General features: G+C 62.3%; 1 protein-coding gene across 2 annotated transcripts in view; it reads left to right on the top strand.

The window, feature by feature from the left end:
• The window catches only part of TP73 (tumor protein p73), an 85,767-nt gene that overhangs the window by 31,237 nt on the left and 27,348 nt on the right, over window positions 1–27,182 (top strand). For both annotated transcript variants that reach the window (XM_032758708.2, XM_058443780.1), the window contains exons 2-4: window positions 933–1,030; window positions 1,661–1,781; window positions 24,603–24,845. In XM_032758708.2, coding sequence (XP_032614599.1) covers window positions 966–1,030; window positions 1,661–1,781; window positions 24,603–24,845 — 429 coding nt within the window. In that variant the 5' untranslated portion in view covers window positions 933–965. The remainder of the gene's footprint in view (window positions 1–932; window positions 1,031–1,660; window positions 1,782–24,602; window positions 24,846–27,182) is intronic.

Below are 27,182 nucleotides of genomic sequence, written 5' to 3' on the forward strand. Positions count from 1 at the left end.
CCCTGTCCCCTCCCCCAGCTGTGCTCCGCCTGGACACTGCCACCTCCTCATGGGTGTCCAGGGCCACTGGGAGCTGGGCCTAGGGGTTCTCAGGGGAGCAATGGTGGAGACAAAGACCAGCGGACGGGCGCTGGGGTCAGGGCTCTCCAATCCCTGGGTGTCCCCTTCTGAAGGCGTGACCACCCAGGCAGTGGCCGGCTCCAGGACAGGGCAGCTTCAAGGTCCCCGGTGGTGGCCGGGTCCAGGATAGGGCAACTTCCAGTTCCCAGCCTTGCCAGGCTTCCCTGTGGCCCTGGGGTGCAGGGAGGAGCCCGGCTCAGAAGGTGAGGGGGCATCTGTGTCCTGCAGCAGTCAGCACAGCTAGGCTCTAGCCAGGGGCTTGGCTGCAGCCTCCAAGGCAGCCCTCACACACGCTGTTCCCAAGATGGAGTGACCGGGACCTGAGCTACCTCCAGGTCCTGGGCATCAGGGAGACCCCAAGCCTGGCTGCATCCCCCAGGCCAAACCAGACACAGTGGATCATAACAGACCACAGGCCTCACACACTTGTCCTGGCCCAAGCGTCTCAAAAAGTCTGCTCTCCCAAAGGCCCTCAAGGCAGCCCCAGGAGCGGGTGCTGCTGTCACCCCGTCTTCCAAGGCAGCGGCTCTGAGAAGCTCCTGCCTGCCCAGGGCACCCCCACGGATGAGTCTGATCCAGGCCCGCCACCTCCAAGGCAGAGCTGCGCACCTGGCCCTCGGTTTCCAGCCGCGGGGAACGGGGTGGATGAAATGACAGCGGAGAGGGCACAGGAGGGCGAGGCGGGGGTACCTGCCAGTGCTCGAGGGATGCCCCAGGCAGGCCCACCTGCCTGCTGCCCCCGCCGAGACTGTCACAGGAGGACAGAGCACGAGTTCCCAGGGCGCTCAGGTGTCATTCCTTCCTTCCTGCAGAGCAAGCTGCCCTCGGAGGCCGGCGTGGGGAAGATGGCCCAGTCCACCGCCACCTCCCCTGATGGGGGCACCACGTTTGAGCACCTCTGGAGCTCTCTGTGAGTGCGCTCAGCTGGCCAGAACTGGGGGCTCCCCTGGGAGGCACTCTGGGCTAGCCTCAGCCAACTTCGCTGGGCTAACTGGGCCAGAGCAGGAGGGGTGGCCCTGGGAGGACTCTGGGCTAGCCCCAGCCACCCTCACTGGGATTCTGGGCTAGACTTGGCAACCCTCACTGGGATTCTGGGCTAGCCTCGACCACCCTCGCTGGGCTAACTGGACCAGAGCAGGAGAGGTGGCTCCACACTAGTCTTGGGCTAGCCTTAGCCACCCTCATCAGCTTGGGGACAGGGCTGGGTCGGAGGGGCAAGGAAGGGGGACTGCTGCCCTAGGCCTTCCCTGGGGACACAGGACCAAAATTCAGACTCTTTTCTCTGGCCAGCTCTGGAGAGGGCCCATGGCCGGCAGAGGCCCAGAATAACAGAGCCCATGACTGGCTCTGCCTCTGTGGCAGTCACAGCAGCCCTGGAATGGCAGGTGGAGGACAGAGATGGGATGAGAGGGAATGGGAAGGGCAGGAGACGTAGGCCTCACCAGGAGTCTCAGGCTAGCCTTGAGCTCTGGGCCTGGGAGGTATGGGGGTGATACCCAGACTGGGGACTGATGCTTCTATTTTCCTCTCCCTGCCCCAGGGAACCAGACAGCACCTACTTCGACCTTCCCCAGTCAAGCCAGGGGAATAATGAGGTGGTGGGCGGAACGGATTCCAGCATGGACGTCTTCCACTTGGAGGGCATGACCACATCTGTCATGGTGAGTGGGGGGGCTGCCCTCTGCAGAGGACTGTCCTGTCTTGGGAGCCTGGCAGAACCAGGAGATAGCCTCTTGGTCGTACAGCTTCCCCTGTGGGTTTCTCAGGACGCTTCAAATTGCAAAGGAGAAAATGTACCAGCTCATGTAACTGTCAATCCAGAGATAGGAATGGATTCAGGCATGGCTGGATCCAGGTGTAGGAAGGGCTTCAGGCATGGCTAGATCCAGGTGTACAAAGGGCTTCAGGCATGGCTAGATCCAGGTGTACGAAGGGCTTTGGACATTGGTGGGTCCAGGTGTAGGAAGGGCTTCTACGGCTGGATCCAGGTATAGAAAGGGCTTCGGGCATGGCTGTGTCCAGGTGCTTCACAGCTGCCTCGCTCAGTCTCCTGGCCTGCTTTCCCCTGCAGTGGTTTTGTTTTTAGGCCGCCTCTCCTCTCATGGTGAAGAGTACCAGGCTCCACCAGCATGCCCTATTCCCGTGGAGAGGAGATCCCTCTTTTCCCATAGTCCAGCAGTCCTGCCTCTCGTTGATCTGAATGTGGTCACGGGCCCATCTCTGAGCCACCTCTGTGCCTCTGATTGGCCTGGGCTCCACCATCCCTGGAACAGGGTGACGATGGAATGGAGTGGGGTGGGCCTCCCCACACAGGGACCCCCAAAGGAAGATGGAGGTGCTGTTTCCAGGAGAAGAGAACTGGATAGGGGGCAGGCAGGGCCAGTGAGGCCTCCGGCACCCCATCTTGGCAGGCTCCCCCATTCCTGGGAGTCTCAAGCCCTGCCCCATTGGCTGCTCCTCTGGGCGAAAAGGCCAGGCTGTGAGAGCTGGTGGGGGCCACGCTCCTGCCTATCTCTCCAGCCGCCCATAGCCAGGCCTCGACTGTGCGAGGAGGTGGATGGCAGGTGGGCACCACACGTGAGGAGACAGCAAAGTTCCCGACCTGGGAGGCCCAGTGAGGCCCGCCATCCCTGTGCCCCGGGCCTGCCCCGCCGGACTCATCGGCTGCTCGGCCCTGCCCACAGGTGGGCTGCCCCCCACCCAGGGATTCGTAGGTGGCGAACTTGTGCGCTACAGGAAAAACAGCTTGAACTACGGGGACACGCGGAACAGCGCGTCTGGGGCAGGGTCGGGCCTCCCTCACTTATGCTCAGCCAGCAAGGGCTGTGGGGCCCCAGTCAGAACGAGCAGAGTGAAGTGGGGTGGGGGAGGTGGAGGTAGAGGGGCCATGTTGCCCGTTCCGTCTCCATCGCGGATGCTGGGCTGTCGGAGAGCCATGTGGGGCCAGAGAAGGCACCTCCTTGGGCAGCCGCAGCCCCAGGTTGGGGGGCAGCAGCCCCAGGGGCGTCGATTCCTCGGAGGAGCCCCTCAGCCTGGATCTGAGGGTTCGACCGCCCACCCCTGCCCTCCCACCCCAGCTCAGGAGACTGTCCCAGTGGAAACACTCGACAGTGTCTGTGCGTGTTCTAGTCCCATGTTATGGGTGAGGAAACCAAGGCAGATGCTGGGAAAGAGTGGGCTGGGGATGGAGCCGGGTAGTGCAAGAAAGTGAGACTGCGACCTCTCCCCTCCCTCCCTTTGGAAAAATTCTGCCGGCTGCTCTCTGGGGACAAAGGTCCTGACCCCACCCCCTCCAGGTCCCCTTCTGGACATCCGTGTCCTCCAATTTGGGGAGGGGCAGGAACTGGCCACTGGACCCCAGGGAGGGAGGGAGGAAGACCCAAAAGATTGTCCCCTGAGATCCAGAAGCCACCTCCCAACCCCAAGTTGCTCAGCCCCCACTCCCCCTGCAGAGGGCAGAAGGCCCCTAAGATGGCACAGACCCACCCTCGGGAGGAGGACCTGGGCTCAGGGAGGCAGAAGGAGCAGTTCTACATTCCTGTGGGTGGAGCGTGCTTGTTCCCCCCAGCCCCGGAGGGTTCCCTGAGCTCCACTTCCAGGTCTGGTCTGAGCCCCCGCCTGCTGGAACGTGCCACTCCCCAGCCACAGGGTGACGGTGGGGGCCTTGAACCTCCGCAAACAGCAAGGTGGCTGGATCTGTCAGGCAGCGACACGCCTCCTCCCAAAGCCATGTATGAAATTCCTAGGAGCACAGCTCGGCTCACGGAGATGGGGGATTCCCTGGAACGAAGGCTGGCCTAGGCCTATGCGGGGACAGCCGAGCCTCATTCTGACCCCAGGGCCCAGCCCCCCAGCCCCCTCACGACAGCGGCTGCTGGGCCAAGAGCATGCTGTCGCCTACCCCTGACTCCCATGGGAGCACCAGGTGCAAAGACAGAGACTCCGAGGGGCGCCAACTGGCCGGCTCGGGCAGCCTGGCACAGGGCCCAGGGCTTAGCTGCCTTGAGAATGGCCCCTGGCCCGCTAAGTCCAGGGGTCCCAGAGTGGGGCTGGAGCTGAACTGGGGGGCATTGTTTTAAAGTTCAGCCCGGGAAGGGCTGCTGTGCCGGGGAAGCTGCTGTGCTGGGGCTGGGGACCTGGACCCGGTTCAGTGCCAATGTGGGCATGGGGGGCTCTGAGTGCCCCCTGGAAAACTGCCACCTGCAGCTCAGGGGCCCAGTTCTAGCCCCGCCACGAGGCTGGTGACCTTGGACAAGAAACACCATAGAGGCCCGGCCTCGGGTCAGACAGGCGGTTCTGGTGCCGGATGTTTCCAGGGCTCCTGACAGTCCTGAGTTCGTGGCTCAGGTGGGTGGCTTGCTTGTGGAAGTGGCTGCACATGCACCCGCCCCCACCTGCCCCTGGCGGCTCCCTCTGGCCACCTGTCCCTGGGTGTTGGTGGCATCTGGCCGCTCCCATACTCAGGGGCGGGTCTGGGACTCATCCAGCAAAGGGGCCTCAGCTCGGGCAGGCACAGTGCTGGAGCGCGGGACGCTGGTCCTCTGCAGTGGGGTGTGCCTTCCGCATCTGGGGGACGTGGGTCTCCCCACACCACGAGCAGGCAGATTGGTTCCCGTTGGACACAGGGTGTCTGAGGGATGCCTTGGCCACCTGCTTAGCAGCCGTGGGAGACAGGCGGAGTGGGTGGTTTCAAGCTCCCACAATTCTCTGAGCCTCCATGTCCTTGCTGGTGAAGTTGGGATGACGGGGTAGGAGCCCAGAGCAGAGAGCCCTTTGGGGGGTGGCATAGACTCTGGGGTGCCAGGTGCTGGGTGCTGGCTCTGCCCAATCCCGTGGACCTTGGACAACCCTCCTGCCACACTGGCCCCTGCAGAGGAGGCTGAGTTTAGGCAGTTCAGGAGAGCGGGGCGTGGACAAGAGCAGTCGAACCCTCAGTGGGCTTTAGAGGAGTCCCAGGCCACAGATTTATTGGGGAGACTGTGAGCTCTGTGTGGCCACAGCAGGAAGCAGACCCCTTTGGTCACTGTGGCCATCTGACTGAGACGGCCCAGAAAGTCCAGCAGGCCGAGGGGGGTGTGGCTGGGGGCTCCGAGGCCAGATTTGCTGAGCTCAGGACCCACCCCTTCCCTTCTGAGCTGAGCAACCCTTAAAAGAATTAAGCAGCCCTCTGGGCCTCAGTTTCCTGTCTATAAATGGCGCTACTGAGAGGCTCCAAGTCACCCACCGATTTGAGGATGCCCAGTGGTGCCGGGCCCATCGGGAGCATGTGATAAACGCTAGGCGTGAGGATGAGGGCAGGGAGGAGGCCCTGTGTTTAAGAAAGCTGCTCCTCGGAGACCAGAACAACAGAGCCAGGAGGGCCTAGGATGGGATCTGGAACCAGGGCCTGCTGCCCTTGCCCGGCACGGTTCCTGCCTGAGCTGCCTCGTGCCTTAGGCTCTGGCTGTCCCTCAAGACCCTACGTGGCTCACAAGGACCTCACTTTAAAGTAGGGCCCCATTCTGCAAGAGGAGAGCAGAGGGAAGCCTGTGGCCCTGGCCTCCCCGTGGGCTGGGGAGGGTGGGCCGAGGAGCCACAGCTAAAACTGGCCCAGCCCCTGCCCTCTCAGGACCCCGGCTGGTTCCCTGAATGAGGAAGGCTTGACCGGGTTCTGGATGCCACCTGGGTGGGGTCTCCCCTGGCCACCCCGACACCATCTGGGAAGAGCTGCAGAGGATAAAGCTCCCTCGTAGGCTCGCAGGGTGCGAGGAGGCAGTGTGGGTGTGACGGTGGGGGCGGGGGTCCTAATCCTCACCCGGACCCACCCGAGGAGTCTACAGTGCTGGGCCTGGGCTTGGGGACGAATCCCCACCCCTCTGAGCGCCAGCGTCCCCTCGGACAAAACCAGCGCAGGGCAATGAGACCTGCAGCCCTTGCTGGCTCTCAGGATGCTCCACGAGGAGGGAGGACACAGGAGGGGAGAAAAGAGGAGAGAGGCAAGTGTCTTCTCTTTCCCCTCCCCTCCACTCTGTTTCCCTCCCCTCCTCTCCCCTCCCCTCTCCGTCCCTAGAGCCTCCTCCAGGCCTGGCCCCTCCCCCATGCCCCTTCCCGCCTCTCCTGGCGCCTTTCTCTGATGACAGCTGTTGTGGGCAGGTGGGCCACAGAGCGGGGTCTACAGCTGGTGGGGTAGAAGGTAGGCTGATCTACCCTGGGGGCCCCGGGAACCCAGCAGCAGGACAGACACCCGGGGTCAGAACCTTAGGACACTTGGGGGCTTGAGACCCCAGAGGTCACCCCAGATAGGCCTTGGTGACTTCAGGGAGAGGCATTCTCCCCAGGCCCAGGAGAAGGAAGAGCGCGGGTCCCGTGCATGTGTGGCCCCCAAGAAGGGGCAGGCAGACAGAGGGAGAAGGACACCCCTCCCTTCCAAGGAGGATCTGTAGCCGGAGGAAGAGTGGGGTCAGGCGTGGGAGCAAGGAGCGGGGCTCAGCTCGCCACGGTCAGCTCTGAGACCCCAGCCCACCCATTACCCCCTCCCTGGAGCCCCCACTCAGCCTTTCCTTCGGTGGGCTTTCGTGACAAAGCACTTTGGGGCTGCGCAGAAGTGAACCCCACCCAGCACCCGGGTCTCAGAGCCTTGCAGCTTCTGCTGTCTCTTCCATGGGGTGGGATGAAGCCAGCTGCCCAGCAGGGGCCCTGTGCTATGAGTTTGGCCTTGAACTGACACATCACAGGCACCAGGAAACGTAGTCCCCCGTCCGTTCTGGCACATAACCACGAACTGGTTCCTGAAGAGTGCCGTGGCCTGCGGCAGCGTCGCTCCCCCCGACCCCCGCCCACCCCCGCCCACCCCCGCCGCTGTCCTGCGGCCCAGGGTCCCGCGGAAAGTCAATGAGGTGGAATCCTCAGTGAGTCAGAAGCAGAATGAAAGCAGAATAGAGGACCCAGCAGGGAGGGAACCTGGAGGAGGTGCTAAGGGCCAAGCCGAGGGGGTGTGGCCCTGGGTCCCCTGTCCCAGTCCTCTGCAAGGCTGGGCCTTGGGAACATTTGCAGAAAGCTGGGTGCCGCTCTGGGGCAGATGCCAGTGGTTTTGGGTGCCTTTGAGTTGGAAACGTGTAGCTCAGCCGCACTGGGATCCCCACAGTCTGGCCCAGACGCTAAGGGTGGAGAGATGCGGGGTCTCAGGCGCCATGCCCTGGGCATGGGTTGGGCTCATGCTGAAGGCAGCCTGGCTGTCTTCCCTTCTCACGTCCTTCCCCTTGGTGCTCTCCTTTTGGCTATTTATAAAACCATCAGGCTGGCCCCATGCATGGGACTCGCCTGAGTCTCCTTTTCAATCCATCATTCCCTTTGGCAGGCGAGGACACAGCCTGCAGAGGCTGGGAATGTGCCCTGTGGGGGTGGGGAGCGGAACCCAGGCCCTGCCTCGGCCCGGCTCTGAGTGTCTCTCCATCCCTGGGGAGCCTGCCCCCAACCCAAGAGGGGTCCCAGGCTCAGAAGCAGAAGGCACCCCCAACCCCAGGGCATCCCCCATCCCAGCAGGAGTCTCCTGGGGCTCACCCTGGGCTCTCCTGCAAGGAGGCTGCTGCTTTCCCCAGAACCTCCAGTCTGGGCCCCAGCCGACCCCCTGCAGGGGGCTTCCCAGAGACGCCCTTCCTGAACCTGAACTACCGAACAAAACTGTCTTTTTCTCAGTTGTCTCCTCCTGAATGCTGCCGCCCTGCCTGTTGGGGGCTGAGATCCTCGGCCACAGGAAGAGATGGGCGTCCAGGACTCACCTGCTGCCCCCCGGCCCCAGGGCCCTCAGCTGGGCTCTCCAGGTCCCAGCCCCTTGGGGCACAGCACCTGGAATCGTCCTTTCGTCCTCAGCCCGGCCTGCTGGTGGGGCAGAGCGGGTCCCCAGGGCTCCTCAGGCAGCTGCATGGAAACCTCCCCTGCCCTCACCCAGCTCTGCCCGCTCTCCCCGGGGGTAGGGGTGGGGAGCGATGAGGCCCCTGCCGGCTCTCGGTGGGGACGACAGGGAGGAAGGAAGTGGGGAGATGGAGACAAGAGAAAGCAGGCAGGTGGTTTGGGATTTGGCAGGAAAAGGTTGGAAGGAAAGGGGAAAGGGTCTCCGCGTGGAATTCTCAGCTCCTGTGGATTTCTCAGCCCTCGTGAGAGCCACGGTGCCCTGGGGACTGGAAGTGTGGGTCCGCAGGCCCCAGTCCCCGGGTTCGTCTGAGCGTGGATGCTCTGCTGGCTTCCAGGGGGTCTCGGGCCCCTCTGCCAGGGGCAACTTTGTACCCAAGACAGCTGAAATACAGTGGAAATTCAGACGGCCCAACAGGGAGTGGCAGTCACCTCAGAGGCCCCACTAGGCGGGTGCAGGGCACCACTGCAGAGCCCCTCACCGGCTGTGCCAAGGCCATCCACGCCTGCAGTGGGCCCCACCGCCGGGCTGTTCTTTGGCAACAGTGGCTTGTCCCTGTTTCCTGGGGGCTTGGCCAGTGCCAGGGTGGGCTCCAAACACACAGCTCTGGGCTCTTGGACTCACCCCTGCTTTGGGCAGGCAGTGGAAGGCAGGCCCCACAAGAGCTGCTCACTCCCATCACCCGTCTCCCTCGGGGGTCTAGGGTCGCAGCCTCCCGTGAGCCCCTCCTCTCCATCCAGCCCTTGGACTGGTCCCGGTGGACCACCGAGTTCCCCGCGTAGGGGGCAGATGCGCCCCGCCTGGGTGCCAAGGGAGGCGACACCATTTCTCCCCCTTGGGGTGGCCCAGCCTTGCCTACCGTGATCTCCAGGGCGGGGGCTCAGCCCTCATGCCTGGGAACAGAGGCTGCTTTACGGGGTGAGGGCCTGGGGCCCCCTGAGCCTCACCCAGGCAGGCAGCATCTCGGAAGGAGCCCTGGTGGGTTTAATTATGGAGCCGGCGCTGACCGGCGTCCCCGCCCTCCCTGCGCAGCCTCCTTGGTGCGGTCCAACACATCACCGGGCAAGCTGAGGCCTGCCCCAGACTTGGATGAATACTCATGAGGAATAAAGGGGTGGGCCGCGGGTTTTGTTGTTGGATTCAGCCAGTTGACAGAACTAAGGGAGATGGGAAAAGTGAAAATGCCAACAAACGACCCGCATGTTCCCCAGCATCCTCGGCTCCCGCCTCCCTAGCTGCAGAGCCTCTCCCCCTCGGTCCACGCTGCCGGGCAGCCACGACCCTGACCCTTCCCCTCGGGCCGCCCAGATCCATGCCTCGTCCCACGGGACACCAGTTCCCCGGCGTGTGCAGACCCCCCGGCGCCTACCATGCTGTACGTCGGTGACCCCGCACGGCACCTCGCCACGGTAGGTGTGACACGCCCTTCACAGGATCTCTTCGGGGACTTTGCAGGGGATTTTGCTGTGGTGGAGGGTTCAGAGGGGCATCCTTCTGCCTGCCTTCCTGGCCCGGCGTCTGCTGCCAGTTGGGGTGAGCAGAGGTAGGAAGGGAGGCGTTGAGGGGCTAGAGGCAGGTCCCGGGCATGGAGGCAGGGCAGATTCGGGCTCCAACAGCTTGTGCCCACCTGCTGGGCAGAGACCCGCAGCCAGGGAGAGGAGGCCAGGTCCGCGCCTATGGGGCTGCTGGTGTTTCTGCCTCGTGCGCGGGGGTCTCTGATGCTCCTTGGCTTTGGGGCTTGCGGCTCGGTCCAGGCTCAGAGTTTCCAAGCTGCCCTGCCCCGCCCCAGCCACCAGGAGCTCAGTGCACCCTAGAAGTCATCTTTGCTCCTGGGCTTGGGTGGGAAGCTGTCCCCGCCCTCACCACGGAATTTGCTCATTTGACAGCAGTGGCAGACGGTGCTTCTTGTCAGTCTCACGGGCTCTTCTTGGTGTGGGTCTGAGCTCCAGGGCCAGGACCTGTGGCAAACTGGGCTTGAGGCCTCTTGCGCCACCCGCCCCCTGCAGTGGGCTGCTGGCTTGGTAGAGGGGAGGGAAGGGCCTGCAGCTTGTGGTTGGCCCCTGCAGCCTGAGCCCCCGGGGACCTGGCCTCACTTCCAGACTTGCCAGGTCCCTGGGGGCCAGGCAGGCACCAGCTGCTAATTGAGAAGGTGGAAGGCTGGGCACAGCTACTCCATGTGGGGCCGTTCCTCCTCCCAGGGAAGCAGACAGCTGGGGCCATGGGTACCTGTGCCACACGGGAATCTCAGCCATGGGCAGGAGGCAGTGGGCAGATACGCAGAGTTCAAGTGCCCCCAAGCTCCGCTGGCACTGGGATGCAGAGGCACAAAGATCTGGGGATGGATGCTTTGGAGCCGTGGGCTCCAGGCAGTGTGACCAGGGTGTGTGTGACAGCGATGTGTGTGAGTGTGCACATCAGTGTGCATGTGGCGGGTGGGTATTGGTGTGCGTGCATGTATGGGTCTAAGTGTGGATGTGCATGCAATACGCAGGCAAGGATATGTGCAGATGTGTGTGTGTTGTTATGGGTGTGTGTACAGGCTGGTGTGTGTGTGTACACGTGCTTGCATATGTGTTGTGTGTGTACGTGTGTGTACATGTGTGCAGATTGGTACTGCAGGTGTGATTGTGTGATTCGGGTGGGTAGGTGCTCATGTGTGTTGCGATGGGTACATGTATGTCTGTGCCTGTGGCTGTGTGTTCCCAGGCAAGGCTTTGAGAAGAGAGGCAGTGTGTGTGTGGCCCAGAGGATGGGTGAGGGTGTGGGTGACCCAGCCCCACAGCCTGTCCAGATGCTGGGTCCATGCACGGGAGTCTGGTGGCACCATGGCCTCTCCACATGCCTGTGTGATCTTTTTATCGGAAACCCAGTGCTGGGACTGTAGCCCAGAGCGGGAAACGGCTACATCAGGCATGGGGTGTCCCTCTCTCCCTTGTCTGGCTGTCACCCACTTGTTCATTGATACGTGTATTCACCAACACGTTGCTATTAGAAACGCACGGCAGGCCTGGGGCTCCTGGGGGGGCAGACTTGTACCCCCAGACTCTCGATTGAGGAGGTGCGTGAGCCGGGAGGGGCTGTCTCCTGGCTGCTGGACCGCCCAGAACCCAAGGTGGAGCCAGAAGCCTCGGGTGGAGAGGCCAGTGTCGCTGCCTGGCCAGCCAAGAAGCCTGGGGACCGGGGGGACTCTAGTACAATCTTTTCCCTTGAATGGAGCAGATGTCGCCATGTGACTCACCCTCTGGGGGGACTCCACCAAGGTTGAGTATGCGGTCGCACAGATGCCATTCCCGGGAGGGGTGGGGAGGTGGAGCCCTGCTGCCCTGGCCTGCAGACCCTCACTGCCTGCAGGAGCTGCTGGTGTCCACTCGGCTGCTGCTGCCTGGTGCCCTGGGCGTCAGCAATGGCCAGCTGTGCCATCACTGTTTCTTTTTAGACCAAGGATTACTGTGGTTCGTTCGTTCATTTGTTCATTCATTCGTCCCATCAGCAAGTGTCAACTGGGCACGTTTGTGTGTTAGGCTGAGTGCCAGGAGCAGGTGGAGGCAGTGCCCAGAGCCAGCCGTGTCTCCAACACCTCTTCCCTCTCGGGGGGAGGTGGGCTAGGCTGGGCCATCCTAATGGACTGAGGGGTGACTCAGTTTCCCTGTTTCTGTGCCAGAGAGAGTATTCATGACCTCGTCTTACTGCAGGAACGTGTTTTGAGACAGAAAATGGTATTCCGCCCAAAGGGTTTTAAACCCAAATTGAGCGAATAGAGTTGTATTGGAGTTGGTGGCTTTGTGAGGCCCTGGTTATTCCTATCAAAGTACAGCGGCTGCTCCGGAGCCCGCTGGGCCAGCCTGGCCCTGGGAAGAGGCCTCTGGGTTGCAGGACACTGTCTGAGCTCCCAGCTGGGCCCGCCAATTGCCCCCAGCCTGGCACGGGGTTCCAGGTGTTGGCTTGGGGTCTGTCTCTCTGGCACCTGCCAGCTGAGTCTTTGGGCAGTGACACTGCTCTCTGAGCCTCAGTCTCCTCAATGATCAGGATGGTGTTCACCGTAGCTGCTCGGCTGTGGGGCCCAATGGGAGCCACTGGCTACTTGCTGCAGATGGGGACGCAGGGAGGCCTGGCCTGGAGAGCTGCAGCCTCAGCCCCTCCTCCCTCAATCCCAGCCATGCAGCCTCAGCCCCTCCTTCCGCAATCCCAGCCATGCTCTTCACTTGCTTCCCACACTGTCCTTCCACATGGGGGACTGGATAACCCCGTGGTGGCTCTGGCCAAACAAGGCCACGTTCTGAGTCTGATTGGGTTGATCAATGCCCAACCCTGAGGTGGACACAGAGACCTTGCCCACTTCTGCCTGTAGCAAGGAAGGAGCCGACGGCTGGACGAGTGGGGCCCCTCTAGAAGAGGCTGAGCGCTGGAGACGCTGGAGCTGGGCACTGTCCACCAACACCCGGGAGTCTCCCTGACTTCCCGGATGTCCAGCTCATGGCCCCTTGCCCCCCACTTCCTCCTGGGGCCGCTGTTCTTCAGCTTTAGGGTCTCAGGAGGTTAGCCAGGGTGATGGGAGACACCCCTAGCTCTCCTGCGCCCTCTGTATGGAGGGGCTCGAGCCTGTCTCGCCGCAGGGCCTGGGCTGTGCACCCTTGGGCCTGGCCTGTTCCCACCCTGCCCCTCCACATGGTGGGCATCCATGCGTTGCAGGAATGTGGCCACCCCCGTGCCGAGGAGCAGCATGGACGGGTCTGGAGCCCGTGTGCCCCATGGAGCCACTGTCCACTCTGTTCCTCCAGAAAGTGAAGCCTCTGGGTGGGACAGGCCTCCAAGACAGGGCTCTGGGGCAGGGGGAAGCCAATCGGTGCAGCAAGCTCCAGTTACTAGGCACCTACTGTGTACGCAGGGCTGTGGAGCCAAGGGACTCAGCTGGCAGACTTTCTGGGAGGGCCCCCAGCTGCAGTGCTGGGGATAGACCACAGGGGGGCAGGGCCGAGGTCAGGAGCCGCCTGCAGGCCGGGACGATCCAGGGAATTGGGCAGCCCCGCTGGCCAGGTGATACGACACAGTGGGATTCTGGGCAAGATTTGCTGATGGGCTGGATATGAGGGGAGGGGTTGGGGGACCCCAAGTTTTCTGCCCTGAGATTGGTAGAACTGCAGCAGGGCAGGGGTGAAAACGCCGCGGTCAGCCGTGGCTGTGGCCATGGCCGTGGCTGTGGTTGTGTTGGAGACACGCGGCAGCCATTGCATAGCTGAGAAGGAGCCGCATGCAGGGAGGAGGACGATAAGCGAGCAGTTCCCAAAGCCCCATGAGGGAGGGGTTTCCAGTGGTCCTGGGGCCTGAGAAGTGTGACCACCTGGTGGCTCAGACCTGTGTGCATCAGAGGAGGTGGTGGGTGGTGGTGAGGCGTAGGGTGGAGTTTGAAGGTGACCTTAGAGGAAGAGCAGGGGAGGATTCCAGAAAGATGCTGAGGTTCCATTTGCAGCCTTGCAGGAGGCTCTGCTGCTCCCCAAGGCAGGAAAGGCCGGCAGGGTCCGGATGGGAGGTGGTAAGGAGTTGGGGCCACACTGGCAGGAGCAGCCATGCGGACACTCAGTTGCTGGTGTGGGCAGGCAGGCTGTGGAGACGACCTCTAGGGAGTCCTGGGCATGGGTGCTTACAGTCAGGGCTCTGGGGGATCTGCATGGAGGCAGGGAGAGACAGCGGCTGGGGCTGAGCACTGGGCACTGCGACATCTGAGATACCAAGCAGAGCGGGAGATGCGGAGGGGCAGCCTGGGAGGCCAGGAGAGACCAGGCACAAGGGGCCGGCTGGGAGAACAGAAAAGGGATTGGGGCTTGGCAACCCAGAGGCTGCTGAGTTCCCATGGTTTGGAGAGGGCAGGGCCCAACTGGGAATGGCTCATGGGATTGCTGAGCATGGCCCAGGGAGCCCCCAGCATCCTCTCCAGGCCTTGTGTCATGAAAGACCCCGAGCAGCGGTGGGGCTCAGGCCATCTGGGGCCAGGGGAGGGACCAGTTGTCCTAACTGGAGATCCAGGGATCAGAGGAGCCACCCCACTCAGCCGCCCGCTATGCCTAGTGCACGCCCGCCTCCGGCCCCCTTGCCACCCTCGGCCAGCTGCTATTTCTGTCTCCCTCATTCTGTCCCCCACTGGGCCTCCCCACAATCACCAGCCTAGTGGGACCTCAACTTGCTAAACCCAAACCGAACTTATCTTCCCCTGAGGGGGGACGGTGCCGCATCTCAGCCAGCAGGAAATCCACTCTCCCCTTTGCTCAGGCCAGAGCCCTGGAGGCACTCTCCACGCCTGAGGTCCTGTGAATCCCGCCTGCAAATGTGCCCGGGGCCCCTGCGCGGCCTACCGCGCACCCTACCGTGCACTCGCGGCCCAGCTCGCACCCGCTGCTCAGACACATCTCACAATTGCTGCCTTTGCTGATGCCCGCCCTGTTTTCTCAACACCAGAGCCAGAGGGAGCACTTTGCAGCCCCGGGTGTCTCTGCTCAGCTCCGACCACCTCTCCTGCTGTCCCCCTGGGCTCTGTCTCTTCCTGGCTGCAGGCTCTCTGCCCTGCTGGTCCCCAGCCTGGAAACACCCCCAGGCCCACCCAATACCTGGGGCAGATCTTTCCCTTCCTGCAGGGCCGCCTTCACCTTTTCCCGAGCCCGTCCTTGCCTGGATGCCAGCCCTGGCCCCTGTGCCTGGCTCTGTGTTTCTGAGACCACTTTTGATCCCAAGCCCCTGCACGCGCGCTGGCTGGTTTGTTTACTGTCATCAGCATGGAGAGCCGGGGCCGTGTCTCGTGCCGGCTGCCATCTCCCTGCACCTGGGAGGGTGCCAGGATGTCAAGCCTAGGAAATGGGTGTGAAGAGGAGACCTGCCTTTGCAGGAGCTGACCGAGGCCAGTGCACTGGGTGGGACCCTCTGTCACTCCTGAGCCCACTAACTGGGGAGGGGACAGGCAGAGCAGGGCTGGGCGATTGCTGAGCAAGCATGCTGCTGTCTCTCAGGCTCGGGGGCCTCTGCCCTCTGCTTCGATGACCCCCCACAGCCGTCCTGGACTGCCTTCTCCACCTTTGGGCTCCTGCTCCAATGTCCGCTTATCACCGAGGGCCATCGGAGGTGGCGCGCCCCGTGACTGCCTCCCCCTCCCTGTACCCTGCACTGCACCTGTCATAATTCAGGTTCTCAGCTCAGCCACCCATTCTCGGCTCAGCCACTAATGTGTGCTGGGAGGGGTCCAGGAAGCCCTGCTAAGCACCCGTCAGTGTCTCCAGCACAGCAGGAGGCTGTTACAGGTGGCGCCTGATTCACATCTGCAGGACAGGTAGATGGATGGGCAGACAGATGGGCAGGGGCGTGTGTGCAAGGACACAGGATGTCAGGGCTGATGCCTGGGTTGGGCTCTGGGGTGCTGGCAGCAGGGTTCAGAGAGGGGAGAGAAGCGTGTGTGAGCTGTGCCTTCCCCCTCGTCTTCCCAGGCACTCGGCACTCTGGGTCGGAGGGCCTGGACCAGCCCGTTTCCAGGTGGTTAAATTAAGTCTGTGCATCCTGTTGGCCACCTGCCTCTCATAGGCAGCAGCACAGGGCCTGATGGGGATACGGCCTGGATACCCCACTGGGGCCTTCCGCAGACACTCAGGGTCCAGGCTGCCCCTCGCCACGACCTGGAAGGGAGGGGCTGGTGGGCCAGGCCTCTGGAGGAGGCCTCTCAGGGGAGGCTCTGAGTGGGATCTGGGAGGCAGGGGCAGAAGCTGAGGGACGTGGAGAAGGGTCTGGGGGAGGAGGCAGCAGCACCGTGAGCGGACTCCAGGGTGGTTAGCAGGTGGAAGGCAGTGAGGGTTGAGGAGAGGGTGGGACGAGGCCCTTGCACCAGGCTACAGTGGGCGGCTCAAATGTGGGTCCATGGAGGCCCGGGGGGCACCAGGCTACCCTGGAGTCATCTGAAGTCACCTGGGAGTGTGGAGGGACACACGTCTGCAAGGCCCCCGTGTGGCGCTAAACACAGAGTGGGTGCTGCAGATGGGCTCAGCCGCTGCAGGCAGGTGCAGGCAGGAGAGCAGCGGTGGCCCTGGGCCTCGCAGTCCTGCAGACACACGTCTGGGCAGCCGTGCGGGGCTTCTGGGGGCGCGTTTCTCGGTGTGAGGTGTGGAAAGTTCCACATGGCCCTGGCATGGGATTGGGCAAGGCCTTGCCTCAGCCCCGGGTGAGAGCACAGGGTACTGTGGGTGGGAGCAGAGGGTGCTGTGTGCACATTGTCGGGAGAGGGAGGCTTCCCCCCAGGCGCATGTCGAATCTTGTTGGCATTTCCATCCGTTTAATCACGGGCTCCGGGAGATGCTGTGGGAAGTACCGGCGGGACGGAGGTCTTGCCCCGGTGGGATGGGCTCTCTCCCTCCGAAGCCCAGGCTGCTTGTCAGTCACTCACCCCTGGGCGAGGTTGGGGCCCAAGTTCAGACATGCCCGCGAGAGATCAGGGAGTTTGAGGAGCTGCATACTCTCAAAAAACCACAGTAGGCTGGTCTCGATATTCTCCAGGGAGCGGGGACACGGACCTCCTTGCTGCACAAGAGCTGGGGTCACAGCTCAGAGCCCCTGTCCAGGCTGGAGGGAGGAGAAGGCCAGGAGGCCAGAGGGAGGCCAGCTGACCCCTCAGGAGACTCCAGGCAGACCCCAATGCCAGACTCCAGCCCTCAAACATGCTGCCTTCTGGAAACGTCTGTCACGGGCCCACCATGCACCAAGCTGTGGCTGCCAGTGGTGGATGAAGAAGAGCATGTCTCTGCCCTGTCTGGAGCTCCCGTCCTAGTTGAACAGAATGAACCAAGAGTGCAGGATAAATGCCGGGCGGGGAGCAGGGACGCACGGGCTGGGGCAGGAGCTGGAGAGGTGACAGGAGCGAGGGAGGTGGAGGTGGAGGTGGGGAGGGGCCAGCGGGGCATCAGGATTTCAGCTGACGTCCCTGCTGTGCTTTTCCACGTGCCTCCCTCTCTGACTCGGATCCTAACTGATTAGAATCAGAGGAACCTCCGTTTCCACAGAGAAGGGGGACTACATGGCCAGGCCGTGGGCTCGGGCCCCAGTCTTCTGATCTCGCCAAGCCCAGGGCCCCAGGAAGCGGCCCCATCCTTGGGAGCTGTCCTGGCCTCAGCTCCCAAGGATGGGGTCCCTTGGGAAGCTGTCATTGCTGTCTAAGGGGCAGGAGCTCCGTCTTTCGTGCCTCTGCACTTGTGGCAGAGACAAACATTTCCGAATGAGCATTTGTGCCCCGCCCTCCCCACCACCCCTGCCAGGCCCAGTGCAGGGACCAGGCTGGAGGTGCCTTCCCCGCCCCACATCTCTTCCGCCGGAGGAGTCAGCTGAAACCATGGCCTTTGGAGATGCGGCCAGAGTCATTGTGAATTTTGCTGGCAGGTTTCTCTGTTATCATTTCCGCTAAAAAATACGTTCCGTTCTGGACAGTACCACACCTGTCTTCTGTCATCCGATGGCACAGTTGTGACCTCCCATGCCTTGCTTTGCGTTCTGTCTTAATATCCTGGGCCCTGATAAAAGGCACTGTGGATACCGGGAAATGAGAGGAGTGGACTAGGGGGCAACAGGGACACAAACTTGAAAAAGATTTATTTCCCACCTACTTGTAAAAAAAATCACTCAAATGCCCCACACCTGTCATCCCAGCACTTTGGGAGGCTGAGGTGGGCAGATCACCTGAGGTCAGGAGTTTGAGACCAGTCTGGCCAACATGGTGAAACCCCATCTCTACTAAAAATACAAAAACTAGCGTCTGTAATCCCAGCTACTGGGGAGGCTGAGGCAAGATAATCGCTTGAACCCAGGAGGTGGAAGTTGCAGTGAGCCGAGATCCCACCACCGCACTCCAGCCTGGGCGACACAGTGAGACTCCGTCTCATAAAAAAAAAGTCGCTTGAGACGGTTTACATGTTTTAAACAGTCAACAGGTGCAATGGAAATCTTTTAACAAAACCACAAAATCCAACTTAATCTGAAGTAGGAGGGAACCCATGGGGCGGGAGGGTGACGATGGGGCCCAGCTCCCCTCCAGCTCCTGGCCAGTGAGGACAAAGAGTCTTTCAAGGGGCTGTCCCCACCCCCCACATTCTGGGGAAGGCAGCCTGGACCCTGGGCACTGTCTGGGCTTGGGGCTGTGGCTGACATGGCAGGCGGTAGCACACCATGGCCGCTTCCCGCAGTTGGATGGCCTGCGTGGATTTCAGGGTCTGTTGCATCCAACCAAGAGTTTCTGGATGTCCTGTCGGTACTGGCTATCTGGACACCTCAGGGAACAGGAGAGACCCCGACCCCTGTGAGCACCTGCCCCCGAGAGCACCTGCTCTTCCCCATCTGTCCCTGTGCCCAGGGCTTAGCGACTGTCCTCTGAGTAGTGAATCTGGATTCCCGTCCCTGTTCCTCGGTGGAGCCTGCCCAGCCGCAGTTCCTCCTGGCTGGGTTTTTGTGCCAAGGCCTGGAGGTCATGCCTCGTGCATGGGAGCTTCCTGGACGTTGGTTCCAGGAGGGCTCCCGGGCGAGAGTCACTTCCAATGAAAAGTCTCAGGTTACCGTATTTCTGGACCCTCTTGATCCCCATAACCATCCTACGAAGTCCACGTTGATTTCTTTTTTGTTTTTTTCGAGACAGAGTCTTGCTCTGTCACGCAGCCTGGAGTGCAGTGGCATGATCTCGGCTCACTGCAACCTCTGCCTCCCAGGTTCAAGCAATTCTCCTTGCTCATCCTCCCAAGTAGCTGGGATTACGGGTGCCCACTACCACGCCCAGCTAATTTTTTTTTGTATTTTTAGTAGAGATGGGGTTTCACCATATTGGCCAGGCCAGTCTTGAACTCCTGACCTCAGGTGATCCGCCCGCCTCGTCCTCCCAAAGTGCTGGGATGACAGGCATGAGCCACCACGCCTGGCCAGTACACGTTGATTTCATCCCCACTTTGCAGATGAGAAAACGAAGACCTGGGGAGGTGGAGCGATGGGCCAGGTCACACAGGTGGAGCTGAGACTTGGCCCCAGGACTCCTGACCTCAGAGCCCTGTTTGGCCCCCCTGGGTCCCTGGGCAGTCTCTCCTGCCCCTCTCCTGGATGGGCAGAGAGGCCTGGTTCCCAGGATGGTGGCGCGGGGGCATCAGTAGACCCAGAAGAACCTGCTGTTCTGCGATGGGCAGCCCTGGCCACCACTTCCTGCCCACCTTGTGGGAACCCCCAGACCTCAGCCACCACCGTCCCCAGCTTGGCTGACGGTAGGTGCTGGGGCTTGGATTGGGGTGTCCAGCCAGTGGGACAGGGGCTTCAGGGCTGGCCTGAGCTCTGGCCTCCCCCACACTGCTCCTCTCTGCTCTCAGACAGGCAGGCCAGGGGGCAGGCGGGACCCTCCACAGCCCTCCTGGAGGGGGTCCGGCTACTGGGTGGTCTCTCACTCTCTGACCCCTCATTTTGGCGCAAGGTCACTGGCCTGCTGTCACTCCAGGGGCATGGGTGGATCAAACCAGTGAGGTCTGGGAACTGTGTTGATATCTGTGACTGGCCAAGGCTAGAGAGCAGCCCCATTTACCACTGCCTGCTGCCCATGCCCCAGCCCCCAGCCCTCAGCCCAGAGCTAATCTCCAGCGCAGGTGCACCCAGGGAGGTCCCCAACCCATCTGCAGGGAGGAGAGATGAGGCCTCCTGGGTGGGTGGGTGGGTGGGGGCTGCAGTATTTGCCCTGGCAGAGCAATCCTGCCCCGCAACAAGGCCCTGGGGCCCCAGCAGGGCCTGGTGCGTCCGCAGCCTGGAGGCTGGCGGGAAGGCCACCCGCTGGCTCCCTGGCTCCCGCGCACTCCTTGGGTCAGGCCCAGGAGCCCTGCACACACATGTAGGCACTTGTGGCCGCCGCGGGCCGGGCGTGTCCTAATTAGCCCACTATCTTGGGAGCTCTTGTTGAAAGCAAAACAAACCAAAAAAGTCCTGGTTTTGCCCGGGTTCCTCCCCGCGGCTTCCGGGGGCCCTCTGGTTGTGGGAGACCCCGGGCTCCTGTGCAGGCCTGTGTTAGGTTCAGGGTTCCCCGTTTCAGCAGCTTGACCCAGGGCAGGAGCCAGGCCCCCGGCAAAGCTCCTTGCCGCCAGGCAGGAAGAGAAAGGGAAGACCAGAGTCCTCCGAGCCAGGTGGAGGGGCTTGTGGAGGATGCCTGGGGAGGCCTAAGGGGGAGGTCAGAGACCCAGAAAGCCCCCCACATTCCCCAGATGCTGCGTTCCCAGCTGCCCTCAAAGCTGCAGCTGCAAAGACTCTGCCACCCACTGGGGGTGCGACAGGGGCGGTGACCACAGGCAGGGCCAGCATGCAGGGAGAGAGGTCCCCTGGAAGCAGGAGGAGAGGACAGCGTCCCCTGGGGAGAGGACAGCGTCCCCTGGGCAGAGGACAGGCCCAGTAACCCTGGGGAGGAGGGGGCTTCAGAGGCCCCCACCCCGTGTCACTCAGCCTGAGGATGAGAGGGAACCAGAGGGAGAGGCGGACATCGGGGCCCTGCCCGGGAAAGCCCTGCTAAGGGAGCCTGCCTGGGGCCCCGGGCCACAGAGGACAGCACCGAGAGGGCTTCAGGCCTGCCGTCGGGACACTTATCCACTAATTAGGATTCCCGCGTGGGGCCGCCTGCCGGAAGGGCCTGGCTCACTCCCGCTGGGCTGTGCTAGGCGCAGAGATCCTATCAGCTCTTCTCCTCTTGCCTCAATGACTAATTCCTTGGCACCTTCCTCAGATCATTCAAGAATGTGGACAAGTTAAAATATGAACGACGTTGTCGTGGGTCTGCATCCTGCTTCTCCCAAACAAGGGAGGCGCGGGCTTTTTGCCCCACTGGCTGTCCTGTTCTCAGGGATGGAGCAGGGATGGGAATCGGGCGGGGGGACCCTGGGGCCTGCCCTTGCCTGCCGTCCTGACCTGAGAAGCCTCAGCTGGGCAGCCCTTGAGCCGCGGGATGTTCTTGCCCCGGGGGACTCAAATGAGTCAGGAGTAGGGAAGTCCTGCATCCCCGAGGCCATCCCAGGGCCCAAAACAGGGAAGACCCTTCCAGGAAGGCCACTGCTGGTCGCCTGGAAGAGAGAGGGCACCACGGAGAGGGGAGGGTGGGCAGGCTGGCACCCGGTACCCAGTGATGGGAGGCGCCAGCTCATGTCCCACACTCACTCCTGGGCAGCTGGACTGGGGGAGCCGTCCTGCATTCGTTTGTTCGTTTGTTCTGCCAGCTCGCTTGTTCAGCGAGCCTCTCAAGCAGCCACTCTGTAATGGGAGCACTGACTGAGGGTGTCGGCTCCGAGCCGTGTGCGTAATTCTGCTTTTTCTAGTAGCCGCATTCAAAAAGGTGGAAAGGAACTGGCGGAAGTCATTTAATTATTTCCTGTATTCACCCCTAACTGTGATCGTTTCAGCTTGTAATCAACAGGAAATGGTGAGTGAGGTGTTTTCCATGCTTTCCGTGGTCCTGAGCCCTTGGAATTGGGGTGCGCTCCTACACTGGGCTCAGCTCCATCCACATTTCACACACCCCAACCCTGTGTGGCCAGTGGCCACTGTATCCAGGATCCTCATGGGTTCACAGTCGAGTAGGGGAGACAGAAACCTTGGGGGACATGCGAGCCTGCCCTTCCGGAGAATGGCTATAAAGATGTTCAAACTGGGCGATGAAAGAGAACACCTGAGGCCTGGGGGCTGCTTCTGCCAGTGTGGCCAGGGCTGACTCCTCGGAACAGTGACCTCTGAGTCCAGACAGGGCTGATGAGGAGTCGTGTGCAGACCACAAGTGGAGGCTTCCAGGCAGGGCCTGGGCCTGGGGTCATGAGCAGGTCTCAGACACCTCGGAGGCCTCTTGGGCCTTGGTGAGGAGTCTGGGAGCCGGGGACTCTGGAGCGGGGCCTGGGCTGTGCGGCCAGAGCCTGGCACTGCCCCGTGTCACCCCCACCATCACCCAACCTGCCATGTGTGTAGCTGAGACAGGGGTCCATCCTTGTGCCAGGAGCCTACTGGCAGCTCGCCGGTGCCCAGGGTGGCACCCAACCAGACACCAGGAGAGGCAGGAGTGGCCTCTCTACATCTTTCTCTGAGGGGGGCAGTGGCTGCCTCCCCAGACCCCCTCACAATAGCCCAGGAGCCAGGAGAGGCGAGGGTCACCCTTCCCTGGGATGTTATGTTTTGTTTTGTTTTTTGAGACAAAGTCTTGCCCTGTCTCCCAGGCTGGAGGGCAGTGGCATGATCTTGGCTCTCTGCCGTCTCGGACTCCTGGGCTCAAGAGATCCTCCTGCCTCTGCCCCCCGGAATGCTGGGATTACGGGCGTCCCCCCGTGATGTTTTTAACCTGGCACCATGGCTCATCCACGTGGCAGTGTGTGGGAGCTTCCTTCTGTCTTATGGCCGAGGAAGAGGTCACTGTACAGACACACTGTTCCTTTATCCATTTGCCACTCAGTGGGCCCTGGGCTCCCAGGAAGGACCTGTGCTGTGGGAAGTTAGGAAGGTTGTGGGGAGCGCCACAGACCAGGAAGGAGGCTGCAGTGGTGCCGGAGAGGTGGGCAGGGCCCGTGCTGCAGGGGGTCCCCGTTCCATTGGTGGGTGGGCTCCCCAGGTTGACAGTCCACAGCCAGCTTCATGGTGCCAGATGATGGCAGCTTCAGCCAAGGCCTCGTGCCAAGACCCTTGCAGTGGAGCCAGGGCACAGGTTGCCCCTGGCAGCTCAGGCCTGATGGGGCTGTTGGCTGTCCTGGGCTGGAGCACGCAGGGAGAGCGCCTGCCTGGCCTTTGGTGGCCCTGGGAACAGTGGTGGTGATGGCTCTGGTGAGCGGCAGTCCCCTGCCTCCTGCCCCTCCGGCATCCCAGGCTGAGCTGCCTCCACATTGGATGGCACTCAGTGGAGGACTCAGTAGAGGACTCAGAGAGGACGCAAACTCTGGACTTGCCTGGCGTCCTTCTCCATTGGATGCTGGAGGGGCCGGGGGATGCGGCCCTCGTCAGGGACCTAAGTGGATATGTGTGTCCTAGGACCTGCAGAGCTGAGGACCTCTCTGGGTCACTAAACCCAACCGCCTCTGATGGAGAAGGCTGAGGTGCAGGAAGGGGCTGAGCCTGGGAGTCCCGGCCAGGCCGCTGCACCCTCGTGTGTGGGCGGTGCACGTTTTATTTCTTGGATTGGAGGCGGCAGGCTGGTGGGAGGGGAGAGTGCGCTCACAGCACACCACAGCTTCTCTAAAGAGGGGCACAGGGCAGAAGGACACCCCCCCCGCCCGCCTACGCCTGGCTCTGCCCCTTCCTGCCCTGCAATCCCAGTTCACGGTCTGGGGGTCTCAGCCTGCACCTTGCTGACTGCTGGTGACCTTTGTGCCATCTGCTGGGGCCGATGGATCACTGGGGTCAATCGTTTCCCCAGCCCCATAGCTCAGTTTCCTCATCTGTAAAATGGGGACAATCACGGTGCCCGCCGCAGGCCCGGGGAGAGGGGTAATAGGGACAATCACGGTGCCGACCGCAGGCCTGGGGAGAGGGGTAATAGGGACGATCACAGTGCCCACCACAGGCCCGGGGAGAGGGGGGTAAAGCAGTTTGTTTGCGTTGAGCCTCGGGGGTCACAGGGAAAGAGCTGTTTATACATCTGCAGTCTTCCTCCAGCACCCGCCTCTGGATTTGGAAGGAGGGTCTTCCTCGGCGGCCCACCAAGTGAGGTCTGCCCTGCTCTGGGTCTGAGACACCGAGGCCGGACCAGCACCCCCTCCCTCAGCTGGGGCCTCCCTTAAGCTCCTGGTAGAGGCTGATCCATGCTGGGGTCCCGGGAACCCACAGAGGGTGGCGCAGCAGACACACCCACAGGGGTTCCTGTTCCTTGGTGTGTGGTCCTGGCAGGGGAGCTGCGGGTAGGGGCCTAGCGAGAGAACCCCAGGCCAGGGGGCAGCAGGGGTGGAGCTTTGCCGGCCCCTGAGCGGGGAGCGGCCTTTCCAGTGGGGGTGAGGCCATTCACCAAGAGACGAGGCTGCCCACCTGGGAAAATTGGGCTCAGCCATTGAACAGCAGTCCCACCTTATCCCACCACCTAGAGGGCCAGACCTAGTGAGAGCCCGGATCTGGTCTCCAGCACCTCAGGGGCACCCACGCACCCAAGCCCAGGTGTGCGCACCCTGCACTCAGGGCCCACTTGTGCCCAGCCCACCTCCCCCACTGCCTGGCTCCCTGGGGCTGGATCTCCCCACTTTGAGCTGTGAGGTCCAGACCCCGATGCTGCCTGGAGCGTGCAGTGAAGCCCGAGTGGGCATCAGGGCCTGGGAGCCTCCCCCACCCGACGCCTCCCCTCCAGGTGTGCAGAGAGTCTATTCTGCCTCATCAACGGCTGGGTGGATCCCCAGAAACCCTGGCACCGGGAGGCTGATGGAGGGGAGGGCGAGGTGAATATGTCAGTTTATCCCAATGCAAGTAGTGGCCTGTTGGGATGGGGGAGAGACCCGGGGAAATATTTGGGATGACTGGAGCCGCTGGCCCTTTAAGGCTCCTGTAACAGGACACCTCCTAGACGGGACAGGACGACTGACTGTGTGTGTTTCCCCCTCCCTCCTCCCCTTTCCCGCGCCAGGCCCAGTTCAATTTGCTGAGCAGCACCATGGACCAGATGAGCAGCCGCGCGGCCTCGGCCAGCCCCTACACCCCGGAGCACGCCGCCAGCGTGCCCACCCACTCGCCCTACGCGCAGCCCAGCTCCACCTTTGACGCCATGTCGCCGGCGCCTGTCATCCCCTCCAACACCGACTACCCCGGACCCCACCACTTCGAGGTCACTTTCCAGCAGTCCAGCACGGCCAAGTCAGCCACCTGGACGGTGAGTTCCCCTGGTCCGTGAGGGCTGCGGGCTACGGGCTGGAGAGGAGGTGGCCACGTTCCCCGCACCTCAAGAGGTCTGAGCTCGCCGCACTGTCTGCTCAGGGTTCCCACCTGGCCGGGGCCAGGAGGAGCATTGGGCAGGAGGCAGGTCTCAGGGCCGGGCAGTCTGGGTATGCCCACCCCTCTGGACGTGAGTGGCCAGAGCCAGCCAGCCTCCAAAGGGCCACAGAGGGGACGGACTTGGCCCCACTGGCGAGTTCTCTGCCAAGGCTGGCCAGCGGCTTCCCCATGCTCAGGTAGGGTCTTTGGTTTGAAATCCTGTCCTGGGCAGAGGCAGGGGCTCTGCTGCCAAGAGTTGTCTGTCCAACACAGGCCCACAGCCCTAGGGTCTGCAGAACCTGCCTCCTCTAGGCAGCGAGACGCATCTGCCGGTGGGTGGATTTGGGCTTTGCTGGCACTGTCTCTGGAGTGTCATTTCCAGGAATTGGCATGCGCCAAGGAGACGGGGTGGAACCACCATGCCAAGGACTCAGGTCTTCACTGCGGTGCCCCTGGGGACAGCCTGGCCCACGGTGGGGATCTTGCTAACTCTGATAACATCACCTGTGCACACAGCCAGTCTCCTCGAGCCAGGCACCATGCTCAGGGCTTTGAGTTGAGCTAACTCTTGCACCCGCCAACAATGCACAGGGCTGACTCCATCACTGCTCCCCTTTTACAGCCAAGGAGGCCGAGGCGTGGGGAGGGAAGTGGTTCGCCCAGAGTTCTGCTCATAGTAAGTGGGGGCAGCCACCTCTGCGTCTGTATTCCTAACCACTGAGCTGCCCTGCCCAGATGGCTTCAGGGGAGGGGGTCTGTCAGGAGGGGCAAAGTGAAGGCTGCGTGACCCCAGCCAGGAGTGGAGGGTGTGCAGGGGCTGGGCGGGAACAGCAGCCCCAAGAGCCCTCCGGGTCTCCCCTCCTGCACTGAGGAGGGGCAAGCGGCACCAAGGCCGTGGCTGCAGGAGGGGATCTATGGGCCACATGGTTGGTCCAGCCCACTGGGCAGCATCCCCTCCCCCACGGGGCCCCGCCTCCCCGGGCACAGCTCAGTGCTGGCCCCCTGAAGTCCATGCAGGGCGGCTGCATTCCCACCCCCTGTGGGGAGTGCTGAGCAAGGGCGCCTCAGGTTTTTCCGCTTTAAGAACGGGGTCCCACTGCCCTGCTGGCCATAGCTGCGGTTTTCCCACGCTCCTGGAGGGTTGAGGGGCAGGGCGGAGCCTAAGGTAGCCTGTCAGGCTCTGCAGGTAGCTGGACAGTCCTGCCGGGCTGGTCTGGGGTCTGGGTTGTAGGCCCCGCCCACCCTTACCTGCGGTTGTTTCTGATTCTCACTCCAGCCATGGGCTCCCCCAACTGCTGGCTCCGGGCTAAGAGCAGGCTCAGCCCGGACTCCCTGGGCTTGATGGGAAGGGGCTCCGTGGGCTGTTGGGCCGAGGGGCAGAGGACCTGGCACCTCCTCCAAGGCCTACCACCTCCATCTGGCAGGCAATGCCGACCCCAGCGCTAACGCCCCGTTTTCTCCGTTTGGAAATTACTCCTCCACGCACCTTACTGCACGGTGGAGATAAGGATGGGAAGACCGTGCTGGGGCTGTGGCCAGCACAGTGCTTAGCTCGCAGCAGGAGGCCCATGTGTTGTCTTAATTGTGGTAGTGGTGGTGTGCTGGCCTGGGCCTCCCAAATGAGTGGTTCCATGGCAGCTGCACCTGCCTGTGGGGCAAGGGGGACCCAGGACTATCCTCCCACCCCACTTGGTGGTCCGGTGGGGCCACCTGAAGCCAAGTCAGAAAGCCCCAAGGCATCCTCACCTGCACACCTCCAGCAGCAGGAGCCTCACCACTGCTTCTCTCCCACGCTCAGGCTTGTTGCCTAAGTCCACTCTCTCCCCTCTAAGGACACTGACCTCCTGACCTGGGGTTTATGATGCTGGCAGTTTCTGGAGAGTGTCCCCCGGAGTCCTGGCAGGCAGCTTGTGGGAGCTCTGCCTCCCTTCCCCCCATGGTCTGAGGATGCTGATGGGGTCTTCACCGTGCTTGGAATGCACTGGGTGTGGTCTGAGCTGATCCTCCTGGAAGGACAGGAGCAAGCCCCTCTCTGGCTGGCTTCCCCCACCTGGGGTGTCTGCCACCCCTACCCCCTGCCAGGTGTGTGGCATCAGGTTCAAGGGACTTCATGGTTTTGTCTCAACTGCCTTGTCCTGCAGGACAGGGCGGCCTTGCCCTGTGGGACGGGCTGGTCAGCTGCACCAGCGGGAGGGGAAGGCTCTGCCTGGTGCCCAGCAGAGGAGCAGCGACGCCT

The sequence above is a fragment of the Hylobates moloch genome, unplaced genomic scaffold, assembly GCF_009828535.3.
Source record: "Hylobates moloch isolate HMO894 unplaced genomic scaffold, HMol_V3 SCAFFOLD_9, whole genome shotgun sequence".
NCBI lineage: Eukaryota > Metazoa > Chordata > Mammalia > Primates > Hylobatidae > Hylobates > Hylobates moloch.